The 18045-nt window shown below is 42.9% G+C and overlaps 3 protein-coding genes across 6 annotated transcripts in view; 1 reads left to right on the top strand and 2 right to left on the bottom strand.

The window, feature by feature from the left end:
* Positions 1-1619: 1619 nt before the first annotated feature.
* naif1 (nuclear apoptosis inducing factor 1) lies at positions 1620-7479 on the bottom strand. Its single transcript, XM_029444074.1, has 3 exons — positions 6888-7479; positions 5976-6026; positions 1620-3511 (listed from the first exon to the last, which is right to left on the bottom strand). Exons 1-3 carry the CDS (start codon positions 7330-7332, stop codon positions 2931-2933), a joined length of 1077 nt encoding a protein of 358 aa, XP_029299934.1. The 5' UTR covers positions 7333-7479; the 3' UTR covers positions 1620-2930.
* Positions 7480-9668: 2189 nt separating this feature from the next.
* On the top strand, positions 9669-14529 carry dync2i2 (dynein 2 intermediate chain 2). The gene is made up of 4 exons (XM_029445129.1): positions 9669-9975; positions 13199-13355; positions 13459-13616; positions 13905-14529. The coding sequence occupies exons 1-4, from the start codon at positions 9669-9671 to the stop codon at positions 14141-14143; spliced, it is 861 nt and encodes a 286-aa protein (XP_029300989.1). The 3' UTR covers positions 14144-14529.
* The window catches only part of sptan1 (spectrin alpha, non-erythrocytic 1), a 37793-nt gene continuing 34013 nt past the window's right edge, over positions 14266-18045 (bottom strand). For 3 of the 4 annotated variants that reach the window (XM_029445299.1, XM_029445303.1, XM_029445300.1), the window contains 8 exons: positions 17645-17757; positions 17357-17374; positions 16231-16285; positions 15800-15996; positions 15630-15683; positions 15049-15195; positions 14789-14936; positions 14266-14701 (listed from right to left, as the gene is read on the bottom strand). In XM_029445299.1, the coding sequence (XP_029301159.1) occupies positions 14576-14701; positions 14789-14936; positions 15049-15195; positions 15630-15683; positions 15800-15996; positions 16231-16285; positions 17357-17374; positions 17645-17757 (858 nt within the window). In that variant the 3' untranslated portion in view covers positions 14266-14575. Of the gene's footprint in view, positions 14702-14788; positions 14937-15048; positions 15196-15629; positions 15684-15799; positions 15997-16230; positions 16286-17045; positions 17109-17356; positions 17375-17644; positions 17758-18045 lie in introns of all 4 variants that reach the window. The other variant, XM_029445302.1, reaches the window with a different exon arrangement.

Genomic DNA, 18045 nt, shown 5'->3' with positions numbered 1-18045 from the left:
GTAAGGGACCGTCCACAAAGTCTGCGCATAGGTGTGTAAGGAAGGGTGTGCATATCTGAAATTGGTACGTAGGCCTATGTAATGTATGTGCATACGCTGGGATCACATAAATGACAAGCCATCACATGCCATTTTTATATATTTGGCATATATCTTAATCAACTTTAGATGTTAGCAGTTAAGTTTCAGTTGCACATATATGTGGAATAAATACACACTTCTACATGTGTTGTATATATGTATATATATAGATTATTATTATTTAAGATATAGATTATCTCACAGGATAAAGGCACGATGAGACCTGAACACAAGCTTTTGCATTCACAGAGCCTTCCCTCAGAGCCCTGGTGCCTCATCCAGCATTAGAAAAATACTCAGTTAAAACAAGAGTGAACAGAACAATGGCTAAGAGTCCGGAAGAAGTACACACTCAATGTGTCTGTCTGTCTGTCTGTCTGTCTGTCTGTCTGTATGTATGTATGTATGTATATATGATTTGTTCAAAATTAAAAACAACAAAATAAACAATACATACAGAGAATTGTGTTAAAAGAGGAAAACTGAAAAATGTTATGCAATATTCACAGAAAATAATCTGCTCAAAATTCATCGTTTTACACAAACTTCCTGCAGTTATTACATTCACTATTTTGGTTAATTGTATAGTTTAGCAGATGTCCTGCACTTTTATAGCTATGAATTAAATATTATATGAAATATCCATAAAATATTTGATTTAACATCAGAAGTAATTAGTTAACTCATTTGATAGAAAAGGCTTGTGAAGCCCTGGTGTACAGCATCCAGACACTCCAGTCACAGTGCACTGTTGGTGAACATCGCCATCAGACAATACCCTCGTCTGAGGAAGTCCATCTGAGTAAGTTGTCAAGTTGTTTTTCTGAGAAAATTAATCAAATTTTCATTGTTTTTTATATCTTATCAACATGCGTGCGTGCAGGACTGCCTATCTGCCTGCCATGCTTGTTGCTATGGTTACGGAGTCGCAAGTGAGAGACAAGCTGAGTCATTTCAAAAGCATTTCTTCAGTCTGGCCTGAGTTCTGTTTTTCACAAAGGTTGATGTGTTCTACTAAGTTTTACACCAAATGCATTCAGTTTGCAAAATATTATTTTTCATCTCTCACTTAAAAGACTACCTCAGAGGTCGCCGAGGCTTCACACTCTGCCTCCTCCACCGGCGATGTGAGTCCCTGGAAGTGCTTCAACAATATCCTCAGTCAGGTTCAGCAGTTCTTCTCCCTTGCTTAACACACCCTGAGCAAAGCCCTGCGTTCCCTTCCTGAGTCGTCTAACAGTTTGCCAGAACTTACCACAACCTTCTCTATAGCCTTTCCTTCAGGAACCACTGAAGCCCATTGTGGCCTCCCGGTATCTGTCTGCTGCTTTAGGGCCTCCTTCTTCAGCTTGATGGCATTCTTCAGCACTGGTCTACCAGTGGTACTTAGGTTGCCACCACAACTCCTAGAAGCCATCTGCATGGTCCACTCGGATTCAATGTATGGGCAGGGACACGTAAAATGTTTTATATAATACAAAATTATTTTTTATTTAAATAATACTTTCTTTTTTTTTAAGTAAAAATTCTTAAGGCTGAAAATTTCAATAAATCTGACTTTACTAATGACTGAATTATCACTCAGCTGACTCAAGACAAACAAACAAAAAGAGCAGCTAAAGAGCAGATAGTTCCATCAGGAGCTGGTGGAGACAAAAACATTAATCAGGTCGCCTGAAACACAACCCCAAATACATTAAGTATATATATATATATATATATATAAAAAAATATCTGGCTCTTTAGCTGCTGAATGCTCCACTATGTTCACCAGCTCACGCAGGTTGCAGTGAGAGGAGCACATGCCAAGAAAGACCAAAAACAATAGCAGAGCAGTCTGATGGAGGACATGGTGTTAGTTCTCTTCAAATGAGGCGCTGTTAGCCAATGGATTAACAGATTAACTTTCCTCCATATTAAGATCCCTTATAGTTATTTTCTTTTGAATATGTTTGACTTACGGTCCATGTGCCCATCGACTTTTTAACATCCAAGAGGGTGTAAAGCTCAAAAACATTTCCATTTCATTTGTTTGACACAACTGTTTTTAACCATGATTGTTTCATTCTAAATTCTAATAAAATACTACGGACAACAGTGAACTGTAACATGGTGAAACTAAATCAGCTTAAGTAACAGGGATGTCTTTAGGTTGTTGTTGGCAGAAGTACCTTACTATTAGTCACGTACTAACACTAACAAAAAACAAGTATATGACTGATATTCCAAATGAAAGACAAATAATTTTACACATTCCAAAGATTTCTTCACAATTTATAGATGACTTAAACTACACCGCTGCTCCACCAGTGATGGAACTTGCTTACACACACACTGACCTCTTCTGGTTGATTAGTAGTGATGCACCCTGGAGGCAAAACACAGGCTGAGGATTTTCCTTCAGATTTGACTCAGTTCTGAAGGCATTGTGCACACTAACGGAAGACCTGCTGACTTTGGTCTTAACAATAACACAGGTTATTCTCCATTCAGGGTAAACTGCAGGGTGACCTGAAGAAACTAAGAGTTCAATGTTCAGCCCACATCAGGGGGATGACTGTCTGCAGCTTTGCATTAAAAACACAATTTCACTATCAAATCCAATGTATTAAATAACATAAACTCACTGCTATTTAATAACAGACGGTAAAAAGTAAAAAATATGTTCACGATAATCTTTTCACTGCTTTTGTGACTGTTTTTCTTAATCATAAAACATAAGTAAAATTCTGTACATGCTCGCCCCAAGGAGACAAGCTTTTCATTGTTTTCTGAAATCTGTGCACACACACACACACACACACACCTCACACACCTCACACACACCTCACACACACCTCACACACACTCTATTGTGCCTCCTCGGCGTGCTGTGGAGGAGGTGGAGGTGTTTTGGGCCTGCTCTGCTCCTCTGTTCCTGCCCCGTCAGCTGTTGCTGCTGCTGCTACTGCTGCTGCAACTGCTGCTGCTGCTGCTGCGCTGCTGGGGTTAGCGACTTCATTCCCACTCTGAAGGAATTTGCGCAGGTCTTTGAGAGCGGGCCTGAGCATCTGCACTAGTGCCAGCAGGGCAGCCTGGGTACCTTCCAGGGCCTGGGCCTGTCTTTCCTGGGCAAATGCCTGAGCTTCCTGGGAGCGTCGCATTATCTGCAGAAGTTCGTTCTGGCCCTCCAGGTGCTGGGCGATCTGTCGGATGTGGACGTTGGTGACTCTTTGCTCCTGCAGCAGGCGGGCTGAGTTGAGGGCGATGCGGCTCTTCAGCTCCTGAGGTTTAGCCTGACCCTGAGGCGGAAGGGGGGAAGCTGAGGATGAGGGCAGCATCTCGACTGGAGCCTCAATGCCAGCCACCACAGTGGGAGTGGAGTCGCTGACAGTGGTGGTGCAGTACTCAACCACGCCTCCATCCTCCAGGGTGTGGTAAGTTGTTTCAGCTGGAAACAGAACAGAAACACTGTTTTAGTTACATTATGTTACATTCATTCAGCAGACGCTCTTATCCAGAGAGACTTACAGTGAACTACAGTCCCCCTGGAGCAACTCAGGGTTAAGGGGGCTCAGGGGCTCAATGGTGGCAGCCCTGGTATTGAACTCGCAACCATCTGGTGTTTTATTTGGAAGCCGTACCACTAGACCACGAGACCATCACCATCCACTATTAGTTCATAGTTATGAAATACTTTGGCTGAAGATCCTGCAAGCTTCCATTCAATCCCCAAAACTGAAAATATGGTTGTGATCTACCATCCTCATGTCACTCAAAGCACCGGTTAAACATCCTTCGAGGGCCATACTAATTATTGAACTCATAACCTCTGCGATTTTTTTTAAGACACAGCCCATTCATTTCACCTTTCTTTTATGCTGTGCAAAAACTTTTCTATCCATGTATCTTCTGTTTTATCAGAAATCAGAAATCCTTTATTAGTCCCACAACAGGGAAATGTACCTTGTCACAAAAGAACACATGAAGTAAAAAGGCAGTACACAATAATTAAATAGAATAACAAATAATATAGGGACCAAGTGGTTGATAGAAAATAAAGTGAGTATTGTAAATGGCAGTGATAATTGCACTGCAGTGGTGGAATAGTCTGTTCTTGGTGTGGTGGTCTACCTCTCTATCTTTCCATGTTTGTATGTTACGCTCTGGAGAGAGCTGCTTGTTGGGCCAAACTCCGGCAAAGAGCGTTAACTTTATCCAAACGCACTCGTCCTTTCAGCTCGTGCAGTTTGGCATGTTTCATGGTGTAAGGACGCTCAAGATCATCACTGCAAACGCGTCCGCACAAACTAGGCACACTGGCCTTTTACTTCCACATAGAAATAATCGTTGGTCCATTTCTCCTGGAAAGTGCAACATTCCACATTCAGCTTTCTCTTGTTTACACTCGCCATGCTGCGTTCGCTGATGTCAATGACCGTCTCGTTAAATAATCAAAGTTTTTTGACATGACTTGACCACGTGATGACACGTACCTCTCGTGTTGTGTTCAAGGACCCTGACCTTGGCCAGGAAAAACAGTCAATCGGCTGTCTATTGCGGTCTAGATTTTTTTTGGCTTTTTTTCTAGTGGATTTCTTTGCGTGTGTTTATGGATTACCTCGAGGGCCAGATCAAAAGGTCTTGCGGGCCGTATACGGCCCGGAGGCCGGAGGTTCCCCACCCCTGAGTTAAAGGAGTAGCTCAACATTTTACAATTTCTTTAATAAAAAGGGCTTTCTTGCCAAGGTTGAAATGAGAAGAACAGTGCCACCCTCCTGTAAGTATGGAGCTGGAGTCAGGACGTAGTCGTGCCACTGTTAAGGTTTATGTCAGGATCATGAATCGTGGCTGCGCCTGCTGCCCTGTTCCTGCCTGACCCCAGGAAGCCTTTTTGACATTATCCTGGATTCATCCATTCTTTTTCTTCATTGATCACAACATCAGTTCTGTCACATGGATGTTGTATTTGTACTATGTTGTTTATCCTGTACACACGTCATCTATTACAGTGTGTCCGTCCTGGGAGAGGGATCCTCCTCAGTCTCTCTCTGAGGTTTCTAACATGTTTCCCTCTTTAATTATGGGGTTTCTTTTAGGAAGTTCTTCCTTGTGAGGTGTGAAGGTCTAAGGACAGAGGGTGTTGTATCCTGTACAGTCTGTAAAGCACACTGAGACAAATGTGTCATTTGTGATATTGGGCTATATAAATAAATGTGATTTAATTTGAAAAGGTGGAGCCAGAGGGATTCAGGTTTAAATTTTAATTTATCCTGATGTTACATTTTAACCCTCCACTTTGTTGGACGCACTGACTTTCTACCAATATTTTAATCACATTACTAACTTTATGTAAAACGTGTTTTGATTTGCCGGAACTGGTTCTTAAAATCTCAGAATGAATTATTGTCGTGTGGATGACGTTTATCTTTCATGGATGGATCCACAAAACACTAAAGTCAGTGTCCCGCCAACAAAGAACAGCTGGATAACATCAGGATGATCAAATCAGAACAAAGCAGTGCAGCAGTAGGATGGCCGTTTACTGCCGGCTGCTGAACTGACACAACATGAAATTGACACAAAACAGTAAATGAGGAAGTTAATATTGTACTTATGAATTTGAATACTGGTTGTGAGATTACGACCAACTACCTTGAGAGGAAAATTACTGATACAAAAATATTCCAGTAAGGGATAAAATAAAAAAACACTGAAACTTAACTTTTACCCTGACATTTCATTTTCTTTCAGTGATTTATAGTCCAACAGAAATAATATTTGTCTTTAGAAACTTATTATGTATCTGCCATCACAATGTATGTTGACCAGAAATCTTAATTAATTTACACACAGACTGAAGTGTCAGGTATATAATATCATATGGAGGGATATAGCAGAAGAAAGAAACTTACCATTCAGTGGCTTTGCTTCATCGCAGACTGTACCCGAGTCAGCGGGAAGAGCTAAACACAAATACAGACAGAAAATGATGCTAAAATCACAACGAGAACTACAAACAAATTACTAGGCTAAAACCTGCAAAATACACTTGTTTGGTCCTTTAATCATTTTCTACTAAACGTGTTAAAACACTAGAGGGCCATTTTAAATTAGTTCTGGGCTCTCAAAGTAAAGAAGGAGAAAGGGGAAGAGTTTAAAAAAAAAACATAAATCTGAGGGGTCATGAGATGATAAGCAGGAACATATTTCAGCCATATATCTTGAGTTTCTTTCATCTTTACTCTTTAAACTTGTGGTTTATTGGATCATTTGACCTGTTCTGCCTTTAAAACAAATAGAGAATCACTTTTTGTGTCTTTAGTTATTTAAAACCTGTCACATATATCCTTTCACCAGGTTCACATGTAGACAGAGCTTTGTGTTGCAGAGTCACAAGACTAACAGTTTGAGAGGGAACTACTGCATCCTCTCGTACCAGCCCTTCTTTACCAGGTCTGCTCTCATTGGTTTAATTAAATAATGGAAAAGCATCTGATGCTGTGTAATTCACCACAATCCTGTGTAAATAAACCATAACTTGTATTCTATCAAGCCCTTACAAAGCAGACAAGTGTCAGGTTGCATGTTTTCTTGTGGATATATATTTTAGTGTTTGGTTGAATTGTATCACAATGTTCAGTTGTGCACATGTAATGTGCCTCGGCCTCTCAGATCACTTTCTGAGCAACATTCTTCACTGAGCTCTGAAAACGAATCTACCCGAGGGCAACACATGAACTTGTCTTGCTTATTATAGCAGTGTTACCTATAATACTGTAACTGTATCCTGTGCATGCTCAGAGTAAAAACTTGTGTCAACTTACTCTCTGCTAGTGTGACGGTGGTGGCGGTGTTCACTGTCACAGGTAAAGTTATCTCAGCATCCGAGTCTCCTGCAGGTAAACTGATGATGGTTGCCTCCCCCAGGAGGTTACAGATCCTCTGCTGCATAGCAGTGAGGATGACGGGAACTGGAGTGCAGTCAGCGGAGGTTCCCTCTATGGCAGCCCGAGCCTGGGCCACTTTCCGCCGGACCTCCGTCTTCATGTCAGACCACTTCTTTTTCACCTCGGGCAACTCTCTGGGACAGGTAGTGACAGCGTTTACCTTTTTCAGGATATCCACCCACGCGTTATTCTTTGCCATGTGGGTGACTCCAGCATTGAAGTGGTTAACCAGTGTGTGCTTTTGTTTCTCTATTTCCTCCACAATAATTTCCACCTCTCTCTCCGAGAAATTCATTTTTCGCTTTTTCGCGGCCGATGACATAATTGCACAAATTCCTCTTTTGGAGAGGTAATTGTGCGTATTGTACGCAACAATAGTAGGATTTACTCAATTGATGTGCGCAACGTAATGGCTTCCAGAATCGGCTTCTTCTTCCTACTAACAACGCTTACGTTAGCGGGGCGTGCCGTGTTGCCCCGCCCAATGACACCTCATTGGTTGGATATGTCACGGGCATGCTCTATTCTCTGTGACTATTGGCTTAATCAAACGCCAATGCTCAACAAGCCAAATAAACCATATCATTCAAAAGCCAAATACGAATTTATACCGTTATCTCACTTTACATTACAGTCGTAGTTGGAGAATATTAGTTGTTTTAAATCTCGACTTTAAAATAATAACAATAATAATAATAACACTACTATATCAGTCTGAAAAGATGATTGAACTAGTTTCACTGTTTTTTTCCTCTTCTCACTCTTCTCATCTCTCTAACAGGAAAACAAGAAGAAGTGGGAGCAAGAGAGCAGCCCTGAGGAGCCTCCATTGTGAGGACATTACTGTCCAGCCAGTGAGATGCTTCATCGTAAATGGACTGCATTTATATAGCGCTTTTCCAATCTTTGCGACCACTCAAAGCGCTTTACAACACATGTCAGCATTCACACATTCATACATAGTCAGAGGCTTACAGGGTGCCACCTGCTCATCAGGAGTGCTCGGAAAATCTTAGATTCTTAATCTGACATTCTGTCCAGGCCTGCTTATCTAGCTGTAGTGAAGGACATGAATGTCATCTGTATTCTGAGCCATAGAACAGAGTTAGAGGCTTAACAGGCAACTCTAAGCCCCATCCTTATTATCACTGTCACAGTAGGAATGTATTTATGAAATAATTAATAGACAGTTAAGACATTATGATGATCTTAAAGGTACCCTGCAGAGTTTTCATGTAAAACATTTTTACATTCAGTGTTTCTGACCAAAATATTTATCTGATGCTCTTATCCATTGTGCCCTGGAGTACTTGCTCAGGGGCACAATGATGGCAGCCCTGGTATTGAACTCCCAACCTGCCACTAGACCACTAGGCCATCACCACCCATTATTGTGTGTCTCCTTGAAGCCCAACACACGTGTTGAATAGATTTGCTTTTATATTGTGAAACCTGCGTTATTTATATCTATATTAACATAAGCAGGGATTATTTTTCCCTCCTTCTAGTGTTTTTGCCAATTATCAGTGTGAAACTACTAGCAGGAATGCTTGTGAGCACACATGTTCATCCTTGTCCTCCTAGTAGAGAAGAAGACAGAAACAAAACAGAAACAAAACAGGAAGCCAGTCATCAACACATCACTCCATTAGTGTCATACAAAAGAAGTAATACTTTTTATATACTAATTATTTAATAATAAACATAAATTCAAAATTATAAAGTGTTTATCAGATTTTCCTTTGGCTCATGTATTTGAATAAATTAAAGCCTACCTCTGACTTGTAAGGTTGGCTTTCATTACACATCTGAAACAAAAGATGGCACCAGTCAGGTGTGCGATCAGCAAGTTTGAGTGACTATGTTTCATTCAATTTTCTCATATTTTCCTTCTATATGCTCAGATTTATAATCGAAATTCTCAATAAATATTCTATTCTCCGTTTTCCAGTGAAGGTCACAAATTATTTACATAAGGGAATGTCCTGTCAGTCATTCAGACTAAATACGTCGACGGTACGGTTGCCTAAATACCATACCTTCCGGTGCCCTAACCTTTGATGCGGTCACGCCGTAATCTCGCGTTGTACAGCGAGACTTCTGGCGCACCTGGTTCCCGGAGCCAATGTTTCTGTTCTCAGTCGGCAATTTAACGGATTTAAATATCGGAGCAATCTTACTCATAACAGGAACCTTATTTTTCGTGATTTGCAATACACGAGCTCCGTATAAACTCTAACATTCGATGCTGTGAAGTAATTCACTTAATAGATGGTAAGGCGCTGACAGCTCAGGATCCGCGTCTCGTTTCAACGGCATCTAACGTTAACGCTATGACATTTAGGTTAGCGTTACGTTGAAAACGCTATCTTGCTGAGCTAATTGATAAAGCGAAACTATAGAGAAGAACCCTTTGCGTCACAAGTGAACTCTGTGAATGTGTTCGTGGTGAAAAGTCGGGTTTGTAAGCTAACCGGCTTCTGGTAGCTTTTTCTTTCATTGCCGGCCGGCTGAAATGGAGGGACATGTGACGTGGTAGTCAGGGCTCGAGATATAACAGTGGCCTCAAGTGCTCTTCGACGAACTTCTCAACCGGTTGACAGTGTAACTAGTAACGTAGACAAAGTTTTAAAACTATTAAGGGGGCGGATACCCATGATGCACCAGCAGGGTTCGTTGATGCCTTCCTTGCTCAGCGATGTATACTGCCAGTGTCGGTCGGGCGAGACCCACCGAGGGGTCGACCCGGGCGGCAGACACGCTGAAGACCCCTTCTCAGATCCCCCATCTAAACCAGCCCCGCGACAGCTTGGTGACTCGGATCCCGGTCAGCCAGCGCATCAATGTGACATATGTGGAGGGCCCGAGCAGGAGCATAGACTGAAAGTTTTGTTCCAAGTCCTGGATGTGAACGGTGATGGAGGCATTTGTGTCAACGACCTGACAATTGGGCTGAAGAAATTAGGTGTACATCGCACTGAACATGAGCTCAGGGTAAGTGGAACCGAGTAGCTCAATTGTATGAGGTGTTCTGTTTTTGTTTAAAATGTCCTGTCTTCTTGTGTCTTGTCATACTTCTATATAACTTTTATATAGATGAAGTGAAAATTAAAAATGCATTTCCCATTGGGAGATAAAGTGAATCATTTTATAAGAAAAGGCAAGGATACATACATGGAGAAAGAAAAGGAAAGGTAGCAAAGTGAAAGGTGTCTTTAGATGTCTAGGACGTAGCTTTTGTTTCAATTGCATTACAGTGACTCTATTTCAATGTGAAACAGGTTGTAATAACGCATACATAATGTCAGTGAAACTATAACAAGCATCTTGCCTATATCAGAGTCTATCCTGATAAAACCAAGATGCATGGTGTACTAAAGAAGAGTTGTGCGTTTTAATGTGGATGAACTTGCATCAGAACTTGCATTGAAGCCCACACTAACACATGTTAGTTATTACCTCATCATTTTATTCAAACCTATTTGTAAACTAGGCATCTAAGGGAAAACATTTAGACTGTGTGTGTGTGTGTGTGTGTGTGTGTGTGTGTGTGTGTGTGTGTGTGTGTGTGTGTGTGTGTGAGAGAGAGTGTGTGTCAGCAACAGTGGAGAGAGGTTTCACAATAACAAAGAGGTGGAAACTTGCAACATGCAGAAAGACACCATGGTCACCCAGCAACTGATGTCAAGGCCTGACGATGCGGGACACACTGCGAAAACAAGGCAGACAGGCGCTCACCGACGACCCGACATTGACCAACGGCCGATAATTGTCTGGGTGTGTCAGGACCTAAAAGCATAGAAGAGTGGATGAAGCTGTTTGTATTTGACCCATTTACTCTGACTCTCGATGCTTTGTAACGCTACTGCTCATTTAAGTTGTAACTGCAAAACCTGACCTGCGATTTCTACGGAAGTTAGCCAGTTGCAATCGTTGCAATGGCAGCCAAGTAGATCTAGCTGTGGACACACAGTAGCTATGATTAGTTAGAGTCTATGTGCAGAAGACCAGAAACACTGAGCAATCAGGGCAGACTGGGACAAAGGGTTAATACAGGTATATTCAAGCAAACTGAATGAGAAACGTAATGCTTTTTGAACATTAGAGCAAGTAAACATGAATTGACCATGAGTTTAACCCTTTTTTTATTAATTTACAATTGAATACTATGAAGACCAAGTGGATGATGTAACATGTAGTGTTATTATGAAGAGCTTTATCAGGGCCTCAGCTGCCAGGGGTCACTGTTGACAATTACAAGTATGGAGTGTGTGGCGATCATCAAATGTTTAAAAGCCTTACATGTGATGCAGTGCAGTGAATTGTATCACTTCTCTTCCTGTCATACAGTGTGTATGAAAGGTGAGTTCAAAAGAGACTCCATGAAACAATCTGCAGGCCTCCCTACTTGGTGATAATCTAGTGCTGACTCACTGCTAACAGTCAGTACACCACAGGCTACAGTCGGCCTTTTCTCAAATGACACGGCTGACAACAAACAAAGGTGCATTTTGAGAAAAGCCTTTACTGTGGACATTAGATTGAGCAGTGAGTAGGCTGCTGCTTAACATATTACCTCTGCCAAGGCTGCACAATCCACTAAATCAGTTATTGTGATGATCAAAAAAATGCCTTAAACTGAGTTGTGTTATTTGATTTGTGAAAGACACTTTCTGGTTCAATGTGGACTTATACTCTGTACACTTTTGTGGTTTTCACGTGTGTTTACAGTAACATAGACAACAGACTGTTTGAGTCAGTGCACCTACATTTCTACTTCTTGATTTTTCAGACTAAATAATCTAGTAAAACTGTTTACAAACTGTCTGACCGCCTGAACGCTTGGTAACTAAAATATGAACATAACCAATAGGAGTGATGGCCAAATGTCAGGTTGTTTACTGTGTTTTTGTTACGTTAGTTTTTTAAATGAAACTATATATTTGTGACACATTTATTTAATATGAATGTGTTCAGTTTAAAGCAATGGGCCTGGGGCGGATGGGTCGTCGGAAAGTCTTGAGAGACGGACTAACACATTGTCGGCTTTGGTCTTTTCATAGCATTAATTTTGATAGTTTGAAAAAGAAAGGAATAATACCAGCCTTATCATTTGATAAGTGGAGACTAAAGTGTGAAAATCCCTCATGCTGCTGGGTAGAGGCTTGTTGCAGTATTTTGGAGCAGGGACTTGCAGGTTTTATGGAGGAAATACTATAATTAAGAGAGATCCTGTTTCTGTCAATAATCAATTAGACTGGGATCAATGTACTCTGTAAGCAGTACAGTCAGTAAAACAGGTCTGCAGAAAGCAGCTGGAAGTCATGAGCAATTTATGAAAACACTGTAGTGTTCCCAGCAGGAGGAACCCAGTATGTGTTGAGAATAAAATACGACAATCAGTTGTCGGGTGAATGGGTTTGCCTGCTGGATGCTGACGGTGTGCGTGGAATGACTCAGTGAAGGAGGATAATGAGGGAGGGAGGAGGGAGGCATCACTCAGCAGATTTTCTGCTGTGAGGGAGGTGCGACCGAGGGGAAACCCTGCTCTTTACCCCACCCCCTCCTTCCACTCTGGCTAACGATTTAAAGGCATGAATTAATTTTTATGCTGCTATCCCGTCCTCCATTGGCTGAGGGGCTCGGTCCATGGCTCGACGGTCGAACCTGCTAGTATGGGCTGCAGTGATTGGTCGGGCTCAGCTGCAGTGAGGATGCAGGTTTCTGGAGGTTCTCTTTGCTGCATTTCTCTGGCTGCTGATAGTGAAGCCGGCAAACAGGCAAATCCTGAGCGTCTGCTGCTGCTGCTGCCATCATTTCATCATGATGTACTTACAGGAAGAAACATTAGGTTCTAGGTCATGTCTCAGTGTGTATATGGCCAGAGTTGGATAAGGAGCATTTAGTTTTTATCCTGCTGCTTTTGTTTGACGTCTGTGGACCTGAGCCTGGACCTCTGTCAACTGACTTATTTTAATGAGGAAAAGATCCAGTAAGAAGATGAGACCCAGAGACACTGAGCTGGAGCAGTGAGGTCGAAGAAAGTGGAGGAGCCCTCTCTACAGTCCCTCATTGTCCTCAGCTGACCTTTCCACACTGCTAGTTCAACTCTTTTGATTTCAGCCAGCAGACACAGTTAAGTTTAGTTGTTGTGTTTGAGGTGAGGGCATTCATCCGGACACAGTAAGCCCCTTTTTACCTGTTGCTCAGATGCTCCTTCTCATCCCAGACACCGGCTGCTGTGCCCTCCGAAGGACAGAGTGTGACCCTGAGAGCCCCAGCCGTCTTCCCGTTTAAGCCCCGCAGCGGCCCTGTTCACTCCATACACTGCTCCCCTTTCCACAGGTCACAGCTCCACTCAACACATGATCATTACACGATATTCAGCAACTATTTTACAGGAGATTAAACAGCGACTTTGTCCTGACGTGTCTCGTGTTGTCTGCAGGAACCTGTTTGTGAGTGCAGGGACTGATGGTCTGGCCCACCTCCACTCTCTGCTGCAGGCCAATCCACTGCTCTCTCTCAGGGTTTCAGACTCCTACGTGTTTCAGGTGCAGTGGTCTCCAACCAGACCACTGGTTTTTGCAGCAGCCACCGGACAAGGTACAGCATGAACACTGTGTATGCTTGATACAAATAATTGTGTTCAAAGTTGGATTTACTCGTCAGATTTAGTTCAGGAAGCAGATTGGTTCTTCCAGATACAATTGGGGCAGGAGCCATGCATCAGCCCATCCATTTATCCGTCACACAGTACATTTCAACGGTCACTCAACACAGCCTCTATATTTTATTCTTGTAAATAAACCTGACATTTACAGTTTGAGAGGGTTGGACTAAGAGTTGAATCCTTGCTGACTGCGTCTCTCTCTCTCTCTCTCTCTCTCTAAGGTGAGGTGCAGATATTCGACCTGGGCCGCCGGTCCCTGAAGCCTGCAGCCACCATCGAGCAGGGAGGTGCGGACCACGCTGCAACTTGTTTGGCCTTCAACTGTCAGAACCCTCACCTCTTGGCTGTGGGGAAAACTGATGGGACCGTCGGCGTTTGGCAGCTGAGCCACGATTTGACAGAGCAGAGTCCGAGAGAGAGCAGCCAGCTGGAGCAGATAGCCAATCAGGTGGCAGGATGAGACTCATTAACCTGGGACAGTTGAAGACTGCTGCATAGGACTGATGTGTGTGTGTGTGTGAAAAAAAATAATCTCAAAGACGAGAATGAAATTGTGGAAGTGAAATAAAACAGGAGTAGAGGTTTCCAGTTCTAACCAGTAGCGTTTATTAAAGCACACTGCAGTTGTTAAGGTGTCGTTAACAACATTGTTACTATTAGGTTCTTAAATTCATCAAAAGCACAAGCTAAAACAATCACATTCAAATGTAGACAGATCCACTATGCTATCATGAGAAGCACAAAGAGTTAAGGGTAGAGCGAGATAAATAGATAGTACAGACGTTATTAGTGAGTATTCCTAGTGCCACAATCATGCAGTTTCAGCCGTGTGTTTGTGTTGAAGTGTGTGTGTGGGAAAACGCATCCAGATTGGTCCCTGGTGGGCGAGGGATCAGTTGACGAAGAGCGAGCGGGTGAATTCAACAAAGTCGAAAGCTGAGGGCAGCTCACGGCCCTTGCTGTCGAGATAGGGCTTCATATGTGAGAGGCAGTAGTCTGCCTGCTCCTTGCTCAGGTTCTGAAATGGAGAAGGGGACAGTTAGACCTCCATGAAGACTCGACACTCAAACTGAATCCACAGAGTGAAAAGTGAAACGCAGCCGACCTGGTAGAGCTCTTCTTTAGTGACAAACGGTTTGTTCTCTGTGCTGAGAGCTCTGAAGGCGCTCTCTATCTCCTCACTGGACTTCACGTTCTCCGTCTCGCGACTGATCATGAACGCCATGTACTCCTGCAATGACACGTTGCCGTCCCTGCAGACACAGATTCCTCAAAGTTAGGCAGCAAATACAGCGTCTTAAATAGCATACAGCCATACTGCAGTTTACATCCCAATCAATGTCAGTCCCTGAACATGTGACAGACCTGTTGGGATCCACAGTGTCGAGTATAGCCTCAAACTCAGGATCAGGTTCGCCTTCTTCCACCATGGGCAGGTCATAGCCTAGCGAGCGCAGACACGACTTGAACTCCTGGTGGTTCAGACGGCCAGACTTCTCCTTGTCGAAGTGCCTGCAAAAAACAGTGTAGATGAGGATGTGATGTCGAGATGAAGTCAGGTCCAGTGTTCATTTGGGCAGCTATTTTAGATTTCATCTCATCTCACTCTTTAGACCACAATGCTTATTAGTTTGTCACATTTTAGTCATTTTATCCTTCATAGTTTTAGTCGGTGAGAAGTTGCTACATTTGTCAACTTTTAGTCAAAATGTTTTCTCTTAACCTTTTTCTTGTCTTGGTCTCGTCTCAAATGTCCTATTTTGTCATCAGTCTATTGAACATGCCAAATGATTTACCATAAGATTTGATCTCATCATTATCTGATGAGAATCAAAAGGTTGAATGATTAACAATGTTTAATGACATCGTCATCGCCTCGTGATATTCATGGAGAAAGAACATCTTAGTTTTATTATATTAACACTGGTCAGGCCAAAGCCACTTACTTGAACATCATGCTGAACTCCTTTAGAGCCTCCTCTGTTACTCCAGTGGTGTTCCTGAAAGAGGAAGAGGGCGGAACATAAGCTCAAAGCAGCACGCTGATGCGGTTTTCTTTGGCAACATTGTACCTAAAGTGTGTCTAAAGTAACTGTTACAATGTGTTGGTGTGTACCTGGCCTGTATCTGTTGCTCCAGGTTGTGCTGCATCCTCATTCCCAGTTGGTCCAGTTGGTCCCACTGCTGGGCCAGGCCCACTGTGCTGTGCTCTGTGTACTTGTTGTCCAAGATCAGCGCTTCCTCCATAGCTGCACCCAGGTCTTCAATCTTCTTCAGCTGGCTCCGCATGGCCCGGATCTCCTGGTGCTTACGCTACACACACACACACACACACACACACACACACACACACACACACACACACACACACACACACACACACACACACACACACACACACACACACACACACACACACACACACACACACACACACACACACACACACACACACACACCACACACACACACACACTTTTATTTTCTGAATTGTATTTAGTCACTGGGAATGACAAGGCTCCCCATGCAACAGTGAGTGGCATGTACCTTGGTGGCCTCCAGCTGGGACTCCAGGGTACCAGATTCCTCAACCATACACGACCTGACGCCAACAGAAAGTGATATTAGAAAGGAAGCAGCACAGTCTGATCAAACCGCTGCACTCATTCTGACACACACCATTATTAGGAAGACTTACATTCTCTACTACAACTGGTATTCCCAGATAAACCTTTATTAACTAGAATTGCATTAAGTGTTTGAAAATAAAATAAGCTGGCTCTTGAGTGTATAATTTGGTATTTGTCACTATTGGGACAAAATGATTATCTTCACATTTAAAAGTGGTACTGCCACAGAGTGGAGCTGCATTCACGTCAAAAGTCTACTGGTAACCCAAACCATGCCAGATTAGGGCTACTGCACACAGGACTGGAAACTGCAGAACTTTATTAGACGTTCATGAATATGAAAGTTACAGACGATGAATGGTGCACCCTGAAGTCACTGCACAAACCCTAAAATACACAATTACCCAATGGGAACAAATACCACTCAAATTTCAAAGTTATTTTGTGCGGTTTAGAATGCGTGTACAGTGGAAGCCAATCATTCGCAGTTTCCATCCCTGACGTACACAAAGTCAACAAGGTGACAACTAGCCAGTCCACTGCTTGAAAGCAGTACCGACTGCTGCCTGGTGCTACGTGCTGCAGGACTGGGTGAATGTTAGTACAGCAGGAAGGTACATGAGCACACCAGAGCCAACATGATGTTTTTAGACTGAAGTGCATGAGGTCACAGAGTCCTGAGGGCACTGCGTGGGTCAGAAAAAGCTAAAAGGAAATAGAACAAGGCTTGACCTTCCAGAAAGATCATCAGCAACTTGGTACTGATAGACACAGATAACCCGTCGATAGGCTATGCTATTTAAAGAGAGGATGGGGTAGAGGGGAGGACCAGAGATTAAACATCAGACAAGAAAATGGAGCAAAAACATGGAATATTCCAGAAAGACATGATTTACATGAAGGAGGAATAAGAGGAGCGGATGTTTTTAGATTGGCCCTACAAACCACTGGAGATTTAATTTCATCATCATATACTAGTTTTCAAACCCACACATAATGGATCTAACACTCATTGCACAAACAAATAATAAAGGGATAATTACCCATCCAGGAGATATGTCCTGTATAGTACAGCAATCCCCAGCATCAGCGAGGAAATAGCCAAGAGGAGGGAGGGGAGGGAGGGGAGGGAGGGGGGTAAGGGAGGGGAGGGAGGGAGGGAGGGAGGGAGGGGGGGTAAGGGAGGGAGAAACAAATGCACGTTAGCAAGGTGACAGTGCTCACTGTAAACTACCCTCAACACATGACATGCTGTTTGTGAACATCATGCAACAGAGACATTGTCATCTTTAAAACACAACATTCATGCTCAGCTGGAACACATCCTCTACCTGGTCTCCTGCAGCCACTGGTGGAAAGCGTTTGCGTGTTGTGCAAACTCCTGACGCAACTTGTCGTTTTCCTCCTGCCTCCTCTGCTCCTTCTGCAGCTCCAGCTCTCGCTCCTACACTCAGTCAAAGAAAGACAAAGACAAAGAAGCAGACACCAGTAAGCAGGGTTTAAAGTGGGATTGGGCAGGTGGGGGAACCCCAACATCAAATCCACATAGATAGCGTACCTTAGGAACAGATACGCTTCCATTTCATTAAGTTTATCTATCCACACTTAATATTATGGGGCACTGCCATATTATAATTTACAAATACTAATTAATTGGTGGAAAAGCTGTATGTATCTTTCTATTAATCCAGATTATTAGTCTATAGTTACATGATTACTGCGTTTCATTTCT

Source organism: Cottoperca gobio, chromosome 12 (genome assembly GCF_900634415.1).
Source record: "Cottoperca gobio chromosome 12, fCotGob3.1, whole genome shotgun sequence".
NCBI lineage: Eukaryota > Metazoa > Chordata > Actinopteri > Perciformes > Bovichtidae > Cottoperca > Cottoperca gobio.
The sequence above is the reverse complement of the archived record's forward strand: the minus strand, read 5'-3'. Positions and strand labels throughout refer to the sequence as shown.

Bases quoted from the DNA above. Each gene is read 5' to 3' on its own strand.
- naif1 (XM_029444074.1), bottom strand. From the start codon at position 7,332: ATGTCATCGGCCGCGAAAAAGCGAAAAATGAATTTCTCGGAGAGAGAG. The intron at 6,027-6,887 runs GTAAGTTGACAC...ATTTGTGTTTAG, and splicing joins CACCGTCACACTAGCAGAGA to CTCTTCCCGCTGACTCGGGT. The intron at 3,512-5,975 runs GTAAGTTTCTTT...TTCTGTTTCCAG, and splicing joins TGAAGCAAAGCCACTGAATG to CTGAAACAACTTACCACACC.
- dync2i2 (XM_029445129.1), top strand. From the start codon at position 9,669: ATGCACCAGCAGGGTTCGTTGATGCCTTCCTTGCTCAGCGATGTATAC. The intron at 9,976-13,198 runs GTGTACATCGCA...GGACACAGTAAG, and splicing joins AATTGGGCTGAAGAAATTAG to CCCCTTTTTACCTGTTGCTC. The intron at 13,617-13,904 runs GTACAGCATGAA...TCTCTCTCTAAG, and splicing joins TGCAGCAGCCACCGGACAAG to GTGAGGTGCAGATATTCGAC.